Raw genomic sequence first — 9797 nt, forward strand, 5'->3', positions numbered from 1 at the left:
AAACTAGAGCGGCAAAAGAAGACAGAAGTTTTCTGACCATGTTAACTGGCTTTCCTTATTTAACCTCTGTATTTTCTCTGAAGTTCTAAAGTATAGTACTGGCAGTAGCTGGGGAACAAGCTTAATGTGACACCTAACATAGATGGCCCTAGTGCCCAAAGAAGGAAGAGGAAAACTGAACAAGTGACTTCTTGCCCTCCCAGCCCCTGTGATGGAGCCTGTGACAGCTCGTCCAGTTCTGTTTCCTAGAAGACCTCCCATATGCTATTGATTAAGCTCTCATTGGGGAAGCAAGTGGGTGCTTTTATCTGCATCTCTAACTGCCAGGAAACAGTGTCTGGGCTGTATTGACCAGCTATGGGATATGCTGGCAGTCACAGTTGTCTTTTACGAAGAAGCGCGCCCAGTGACGCTGGTTGTCATTCTAACTCTGCTGTGTGGCAGCGTAAATAGTCCCCTTTCTAACCAACCTGGTGGGAAAAGTCAATATCCCATCAGCAGAGGAGGTAAACACATCAGGAGCTATATCCCCTCTCTTCCTCCCCTGCTCTGTATTACTGAAGCCCTTTAAATGTGCTCTCTCCAGTTATCAAATGCATTTGTGTCATTCACATGCACAGGGTTGCAGGCCTGTGGTTTTGGCCTGCTGGGAGGCAGACACACTGGTTGAGGCCTTTGTTGTATATTGCCAGAGTCCAATAATTAGAACTTTCAGATTGTCTTTGTATAGTCAGTTAACGATGTACCCCACTCCCCTGTTTCTTTTTCCACTTCTTTTGGGCATTTAAATCCTCTGCCAAAGTTCTTACAGTTGTTTTTGGAAATTGATTTGTGTAACTTAGGAAAGATTGTGAACAAATGTGATTGTGTAGCTAAGAAACAAAACTTGTGAAGCTGGGATTGTTTTCTGGGGTTTTCTGGACCTTATTGTCGATCTGTTGTTTTGGAACACTTTTGCTTTCTAGGATGGATGCACTCTCACATCTGCGTTTCTTTCCTCATCCTTTCCTATTTCAAGGTGCTGGGAAGCCTTATGTACCGCTCACTCCCACCTCCAGGCACCTTGGCACAGACAGTATCCCAGGCTCTTACCTTGGAAATATCTGATTTTAGTCCTTGTCAGGAATCTTCAACAAGCCATGGCATGAAAGGGGGCACAAAAGTGACCCCCTCCATTCATTGCTTGGGGGTTCTGTTATCTGAGTTTTCAGGTTTGCGTATCTAAGGACCTGTTTTGTGACCCTGGACAACTGATTTACCCAGTTACCTCGGCTATAAACTGGAGATTAAAAAAGAAAAGCCATCCTTTCCAAACATCTCGTGGAGTTCCTAAGCAGCTTTGAACAAAGACCAGGGCAAGAATGTCTACCCCAAAAGATGAGACCTGAACAAAGCAGCACTGCTCCCTTAAAAGAACCAAGTGAAGAAGTAGCAGACACTGAAAAGGAGAAGAGGGGAGGAGAGTGATTCCTATGGCTAGTAGAACCCTCAGAACAGGAAGGCCAGGAATGGATGGGTAAAAAGAAGCTGAGCACACAGGCATGTACACTGGATCCTGAGTTTGTACAAGGTGGACAAAAAGAAAGATTGGCAAAGGACATGTGGACCTCTAGGCAGCTCATCTTTCTCTTTCAGTAAAAGTTTTTTTTTTTTTTTTTGTTTGTTTGTTTGTTTGGTTCTTTTTATTTTTAAGCAAAAATGGGCCGATGGGGCAGTAGAAGAAACTGTGGAGGCCAACTAGTAGGGGCAGTGTGGTTTGGGAGGCATGAGGCAATATAGCTTCCTTCTACATCTAGATTCCTAGTGCAGTCCATGCATATGCCTAACAGCAGCACAGTGAAAGTGGTGTCTCAGGGTAGCACTCATCTTACCTACTGTACATGGGCATGCACCTACAGTTCACATCAATACAGGTGGCTTGGCATGACTTGTACTCCCAGGCAGTTAGGTCCTGAAAGGGGTGGTCTCAGGCTTTCACAGAAACTTCTGAGTTACTGCTGGCTTTGGACTGTCCCCAGGGTACAAAGAACACAGACAGGCCCATTAGGGCATCAGAGACATGGAGCTGCTATCAAAACCTACACATTCTCTGAAAAGAAACACTGAATATCTTTGAAAAAACTATCTGAGACTTCTAATCCTTTTTATTTTTATTTCACTTCAGATAAATTGAAGAAGCAGTTTTTTACTCCCAAAGTTCTTCAGGACTACAGAAAAGTCAAGAGCATAGCAGAGCAGTTCTTGTCGTGGAGTGGCTACTCTGAAGTGAACCTCGGCAAGCTCTTCGCCAGTTATGCTGGGAAGTACTGAGAGACCAGAAGCAAGCAAGGAGGCCAGCTGCTGAAGCTCAGCTTCTGAGGCCTCCACCTGCGCTAGCTGCTTCATCAGTACCTTGCTTTTCTTTTGAGGACTGCTTGCTGCGTTCATGTACATGCGGACCATGATGGGAGTGTAAAAATATTTGCCACACAGTCTTCATAGCATAATGTGCCACCAAACTCTTTTCCAAGTCCCTGAAGGCCTATCTTATTGGGGCCTGGGTTTCTATGCGGTGGAAATTGCTACTTTAACTGAGATGTGCCTGAGATGTGAGTTTGCCCTGGGGATGTAGCAGAGACACCCCTACAAAGAGTTTTGTGGAGTGTAGTGGGAGTTCTAACCTTTTGCTTTTTCACATATCAACTAAACCCAGTCTGTAACCAAATACTTGTTCAGCTACCAGCTCCAAGCATAGCTGTTTCCAGTGCTGTCATTCCTATAAGTAGTGCAGGTGGCAAGGGTGTGGGGAGGGAGAAAGGTTGCACTTACTAAATAGAAAAGTTTGCTTATTGAACTGTTTGAAGTCCAGCACTGAGCAAGTGTTTCATACTCACATCCCTTATGTTTTCCCTTTACATAGAATATTCAAACTGAAGGTTTATAACAATAGAAAAGGCCATATTAAAACTTTGTCCTAACATTGCACACAAAATCACGGTGAGGTTGTGGTAAGTAGCACTATGTTACATTCAGAAAAATGGGAGGCAGCTAAGGGAACCGAGTGCATTTGCTATGTTTCATCAGTTCTTGCGAGTAGTGTTCTCTTTGCCGGTGATAAACTGTATTTCAATATGGCAGCCTTACAATACTTACCTTTTTGGGTTTTTTTATAAAGGAAAATGTATTGTGTTTTTGTACTTAAGAATAAAGTTTTCTAAAGGGAAACCAATTGCAGTGATTTTTTTTTTTAAATCAGTTGCAGCAAGTGACAGCAAGGAATAAAAGCCTGATTGAAGACCATTCCCTTCCCAAACCTCAGCACGAATTCTTTCATAACCATCTGAATCAGAACCCAGTTCAAAGATGCTGAGCAAGATGTCTGGATATTTGAAGCACTGAGAAGTTCTGTGAACTTTGAGTTCTTTAATATATTAAACATAGAAAGGACTAGGCCTGTTAGTTCTTGATCCAGAAAGAGGGAGAGAAGGCCGAGGGTAGAGGAACACTAAACCAGTAGACAAGCTGCTGGCTCCTGGGAGAGAGACATCCCACATAGAGGCCCCCTCGGGAAGAAATACTATGTAAGCACTGGATGTGAAGAAATACTTGTTAAAACTGAAGTTTTCTTTTGTCTAGCTTTGCCATCTCTATTCTCTCCCTCCTCTCCTCTTCAGGTTCTTAAGCTGCTCCTCTTTCTCCTCTTCTCTTTCTCTTACACTCAAATTTGAAGTAGAAGCACTGGGTTTGGGGCCCTGACAGTTAATTGGCACTAAAAGTGCTGCAGCCAGTCACAAGTTAGAGCAGGCAAGTCTCTTTAGGAAACAAAGGGATCGGTGTGCTCTCATCATTCCTGATCAGCTTCTGGTACTTGCTATTATATTAACATCGTAGGATGGCTCACCACTGTGTTTGGAGTGTATGTCCTTACCGGGCTTTCTGAAAAGAAACCCGTGATTATATTCAATAGAAGTAAAATAATCTTTAACTTGACTTTCTTGAAGACTCAATTTATTCGTTTATTTCTTGCCTTTGTCTCATGAGTACAGTCACCTTAAGAACGGGACTTTCTATATATAAGTTCTATAGAAAAATCAGACATTTTTGGTAAGTAGTGACCGCACATATCTGCAATCCCAGCACGCTCAAGGTGGCCAGAGAGTTGCTATAAATTGAAGTCTAGCTTAGTACACATAGAAAGTTCCAGAACACCTAGGGAATCTTTCTCTAAAAACAAACTAAATGTAAATAAAAGGAAAAGCATTTTGAAGTACACTTGTAGAGAATAGCTAATGGCAGCAGTTAGCATTTTCTTACTAGGATCTCTTACCTAGTATTGACTTTAACTGCAAATGCATGAAGGATTCCAGAATTTTATGGAAAGTTGGACCTGCAAGTTGAAGAATTACAGTGTGGATACTTGTTGGAAGGTTAGAATATTACCCACTTGCTTTTCTCAGGAGGGTCTCACTCCTTGACATGCCTTGATTGATGGCACACTGCATAGAACTGGTTGAGAAATGCTGCCCATCCCTTTCCTGTCTCCATGGGCTCCCTGGCACCAGCCTTAAGCTCAAATGCTGAAAGAATGACTGGAGCAAACTGTACACACTAGGGAATGTCAGGGATCGTCTACAGGGGGCAGTAGTGATGCTGAGAGAGGCAGGGCCCAGTGTGGACCCCCTAATCTAGTATTCTAGAGAAGCCAGGAATCCAAATATTTAAAAAAATATTTTCCATTCTTTAAACCTTAACAGTTTGGTTTAGTTTATTTTACTTTGTTTTGTTTTGTTTTATTGGTATTTTTGAGACAGGGTTTCTCTGTGTAGCCCTGGCTGTCCTGAAACTCACCCTATAGACCAGGCTGTTCTCAAACTCAGAGATCCACCTGCCTCTGCCTCCTGAGTGCTCGGACTAAATGCATGTGACACCTGGCTGGCAATTGGTTTTGTTTGTTTGTTTGTTTGTTTTTAAGACTATTAAACCTTTGGGCTAAACCTGCTGCAATTACTTGGGAAATGATAACATAAAGGCCCTGCTCTGCCCAAGGCCTTGTGCCTCAGAAGTTTTTGGTTTAATTTAAGATCTAGGTTGGGCCTGCTGCTGTTGCAGATCCTTACACAAACTTCCCTTGGACCCAGCTTGCTAGCTTTCAGCTGTCCTTCATACAAAGGTTATAGGGAAGGCTAGAAGTTGAAAATCCATAGAGAACACACAAAATATTCGAATTTTGTTAAATAAAATATGGATGAAGTCAGTTCTGTGGCAATTGCTTAGACTGTGGTGGGCTGATCAAGGTTTACAGATTGGGGTTCAGGATGAGGAAAGGCAATGTGTCCGTTGCCTTTAACCCGCTTCACCCCTTGCCACCTGTGAGCACCCTAAGATATAATTTAATATGAGTTTGACAGAAGATGCAAAGACAAGGAAACTATAAAAACAGATTGCCATCTGTGTCAGGGTTTTATAAAAAGCATCAAGCACAGGCCTCTTCAGGAACCTGGACCCCTCACTTCAATGCTAGTCAGCATTCCCAATCAAAACTTAAATTCATCTACCTCTCCCTCTTTCTCTCTTCCTTTCTCTCCCCCTCCTTCCCTCTCCTCCCACCTCTGTCCTCTCTCCTCTTTCTCCTCACCTAAATATTTCTTAATTGAACAGTTTGTGGCAGAGCTTCCTTATAGCACTTTAATAGATTAACTCATCTGAGCCAGCCTCAAATTTCAGATTAAAATTCCTTCATCCCGAAGGCAGCATTATCAGGTTGTTGGAGGCTGTTTTCAAACCTTGGTTTTGAATAGCAGCGGCTCTGCATTAATTTAACCACTAAGCTAATAAGTAGGTTTCGTTTTGTTATGCTAAGCTTTATTGCTTTTCTTTTGATCAGAATGGTGTTGTTGAGCAAAGCAGCAGACAAGGCATTCTTTGATGAGGGAATTAGCGCTCCATTCTTCCTCTATTATTCATAGCGCAGTGGAATATGTAAGTACCTGAGGGTGTCAAAGGAGCGCAGGTTCTATTGCAAAGTGCTCGCCTTGTTTCTCTCAATAGCTGACTATGAGATGATAAACCGCTTAATACACTGTGCTAATTGGATGAGAGCAAAAAGAGATGGGAATTAAGGCGAGGCAAAAGGAGAAAGTGCAACCAGCCTTCAATTCACTCTTTCACCACTTTAACAGCACCAAAGGAGGCACTAGCTTTCTATAAGCAGACTAGAGGTTTTGTGCAGAGATAAAATGAACATGTTAGTGGATTCAAGTAATACACTAATTATTGCACAGTATAAATACCACTACTGGTTTTATAACAGGGAGGTAAACTTCTTTTGAGAGGGTTATAGGATTGCTTGGCAGTGGTGTAGAACCTAATAAGGGCCCAGAGTAATAACCCCCTGGATTAACAAAATTGCTGCTTGTACAAGTATGATTCAGGCTTTTACGAAGATTTCCGGAGAATGAATAAAAATGACTGAATGACATTTCTTAATGTATAACTGGTAATCGCCCCCTTTTCTTAAAAGGAAAAAATGTATACTTCAAACTGGACCGTTAATAACGTCCAGGGACAACATGACTTTTCCTTTTGAAAAATGCTTTTTCCTCTTCAGGTAGTGGGGTTTTTCTCCCTGCTCCCCCCTCCCAGTCAGGCTACCACTGTCATTGAAATATGCAGTTGCTCTGGGAAACTCTGTGTTCCAAAATACCATTTTAGGCTCCATTTAAGACCCCTTTCATTGAGACACACTCACTTTTGTGTATACACATTCACACATGCTCGCGTACACAGTTTTTCTTCTAAAAGCAAGTTGGGTTAACCCATGTATAATTTCCTCTCCTGTAATATCAGCCCCTTTTTTCACTATAGAAATATCTGCACTCCAAACTATGCAAGCCAGACCTTCTGGTGCTTTTGAGGGCTGATACTACAAATCAAAAACTAACGATAACAAATCTTGTCCCAGCTGGGTGGGGGCCACAATACGGAGGGGGTGGGAAGGAAACTGATGGAGGCCAATACCAATAGCTACCCTAATACTGAGGTTCTTTCCCGCAGTCACTCTCCCAAATTCATCCCGTTGTCATCGCGCAGTTAACATGTCTGCCCTCCCTACTGCCTATAGTCCAGGCCTGCCCTCCCTACTGCCTATAGTCCAGGCCGTGGGTAGTCTGAGACAGAACATTTTCTAATAGTATGCCAACTGCTCCCTTCTTGCCTGGGTCTTCTCCTGATCTGCCTAACCTGTCTGGGAAATGTAACAAATCAATTTATCCTTCCTCTCCAACTTCCCTGCAGAGGCTTATACAGGACTCCCAATCACCTCTCACCCCACAGTGGCTTTGGGAAAACAGGTGTCAGGCAATTCAGTTTTGCAAGTGAGAGGAGATAGTCCTGCCATGAATTTGACTCTCCTGAAATCTCTGGGCCTCCACATGTCCTCCTCAGTGGTGGAAGAGGTTTGCTTAAGGTTGTTGGGGAGGGGGGTTTTGTCAGCCGCTCCCAGTATTGTGACTGAGTTCCCAGATATTGGGGCCAAATTGGGTTGCCATTCATTAATAATGCTCACAATAAGATTAAATCATTCTGGAAAATCTCATAAAATCCCCTAAGTACGCTCCAGTGACTCTTTCCAATCCCCATCATTCAGCACTTGGGGAGGTTTGGAAGGAGAAGAAAATTGGTTTCTTTGCTTTTAATGCTGCTTTGAAAAGATACTCAGAGTTTGTCATGCGTGACATGTCACATGTTTAATGTGGACTTGCTGAAAGTCAGGGGGTCTTTAGCGTGTGATATTTATGGGGAATATTAATTGCAGAATGAGGTCCCTCCAGCTGGGGAAAGTTGAAAGAATAGGAGGCCCAGGCCCGGGCTTGTTTGCGGCATCAGAATGACATAGGATTAAGAGTTTGTAAAACAAGGCGAGGGGTTCTCATTGGCCAGTAATAAATGTAATCCTTGGAGGTAATTTCACGCAATTTGCTTCTGCTCCATGGAAGGGTCAAATGAGAAAAAATGACTTAAAAAAGTTCATTAACAGGAAGAATGGTACTGTTTCTCGTATACCATCCAACTGGCAGCCTGAAAGGGGGTGGGGGGTGGGGTGGAGGTGGAATGAAGCCTTCTTACTAAACAAAAAGCCAAAATCGACAGAAAAGTGATATTTACCAGAAATAAATAAATAAGTCCTCCCCTCCCGCTTCTCTTGCAACTCTGCTATCCATTATAGCCCTGTCCACTCCAGGAAAACAACTTTTTTTTTTTTTTTTTTTTTTTTTTTCTGGGAAAACCCATGCAAGTCTAAGGGGTAACTGTGGGTCTAGGAGAAGTGCCCCAGAAAGTTCCAACTGGGCCTTAGTAACAAAGCTGGGAAAGGAGCGTGTGGTGAGAATGGTAGTTGGTGGCCCAGACCGGGTCTCTGCCTGGGAGAGCCACCCTGGCAACTCCAGACCTGGCTAAGGTTGTTGTGATGCACAAGACAGACAGAAAAAAAAAATCCAAAAAGCAGCTGCTGGGGCTGGCCACTGTTGTGGCCTGCTCTCTGGGATTTTGAAAGGGCAGGCGCTCGGGCCACAGGGCCCCGTGATCGTGCCAAAGGCTCAGCAGAAGCCCCTCACCCCACCACCCAGGCCTGCCCACCTCCCCAGACAGTCGCGGTGCCCTGAGGACTGTTGACCTCTGCCTGAGACCGCACCTTCGCTAAGGCTGCTAAGAGACCCAGCTCCCCACCTTCTGCTAACAGGGTGCACGTGACAGACCTGGACCCCTGAGATGCGCCCACGATCCCCCCCCTGGTGGCTGCCGTCTTGGTGGGGCGGCGGTCCTCTACTCCGTGAGCCCTGGTAGTCAGACCGCGCAGCGCCCCCCTTCCCTCCTGCTCCTCTCCCCAAAGGTCCGGCGCGCTAATTGCTGCAAATTGAAACTAATTAAGCTTCCCTTCCCTTTCCCATCACCCTGGGAGCGTTGGCGAGACCCAGCCCCCGCGGGCGGGCTTCCACCGAGCGGTCACCCGAAGGGGCGCCGCGGGCAGGGTCCGGGAGTGCGAGGGGAGCTACAGTTCCCGCCGCGAGAGGGGTGAGCCTAGGTGAAAGATGCCAAATCTCTTTGGGTCTCCTAGCTAAACCCGAACTATTTGGACTCTTTAAAAAAAATGTATACATTTCCCAATGTCTAGATAACTGATGTAATGACATTTGTCGGGTTAAGATCTACCACTGGAATACCGGTAGCCTTTCCATCACTCTTCCCGCACGTCCTCCGTGTTCTCTCTCTCTCTCTCTCTCTCTCTCTCTCTCTCTCTCTCTCTCTCCCTCTCTCTCTCCTCCGTCCTTCCCCCACTCCCTACTAGTGTTCCGCCCCCTCAGAAGCCGGAATGCCTTGGCTTCTTGCTCTAGTCACTACCTGTCACCTCGGACTGCGCGTTCGCATTTCCTTGCTATGTGGTACTTTCCCGGAGGAGCTTCCTTTCCCTTTCAACCAAGACTCCGCTTGCTTCAAATTTCTCTTGTCACGGTTTTCAGCAACACCTAGTATACACCCACCTACCGTGGAACCCACCCTACAGTCTTCCTGACCCAGGATTCTCAGCTGCAACTGGGATAGTTGTGAAGCTCTTGGGAAATGCCACTGTGGTGCCCTTTTTGAGGGTCACATTCAAACCAGGGTCCTCTGCCTGGAAGATGCGCGGCCATCTAAACTCAGGAGGTGCTATATCAGCAGAGTCTCAGTGCAGGGCAAGGGTTTGTACAGTCCCCTCAGGGTCTCCATAGAGCATTCACACTTCCTTTTGTTAAACATATATATATAGATATATATAGATATAT

The 9797-nt window shown here is 44.8% G+C and overlaps 1 protein-coding gene across 1 annotated transcript in view; it reads left to right on the forward strand.

Annotated features, from left to right (window-relative positions):
- The window catches only part of Pola1 (DNA polymerase alpha 1, catalytic subunit), a 297318-nt gene extending 294120 nt beyond the window's left edge, over positions 1-3198 (forward strand). Inside the window, exon 37 of the mRNA XM_055608252.1 lies at positions 2165-3198. Coding sequence (XP_055464227.1) covers positions 2165-2310 — 146 coding nt within the window. The 3' untranslated portion in view covers positions 2311-3198. The remainder of the gene's footprint in view (positions 1-2164) is intronic.
- The last annotated feature ends 6599 nt before the right edge of the window (positions 3199-9797 follow it).

This window comes from Psammomys obesus, unplaced genomic scaffold (assembly GCF_907164565.1).
Source record: "Psammomys obesus unplaced genomic scaffold, mPsaObe1.curated_primary_1811, whole genome shotgun sequence".
NCBI classification, from domain to species: domain Eukaryota; kingdom Metazoa; phylum Chordata; class Mammalia; order Rodentia; family Muridae; genus Psammomys; species Psammomys obesus.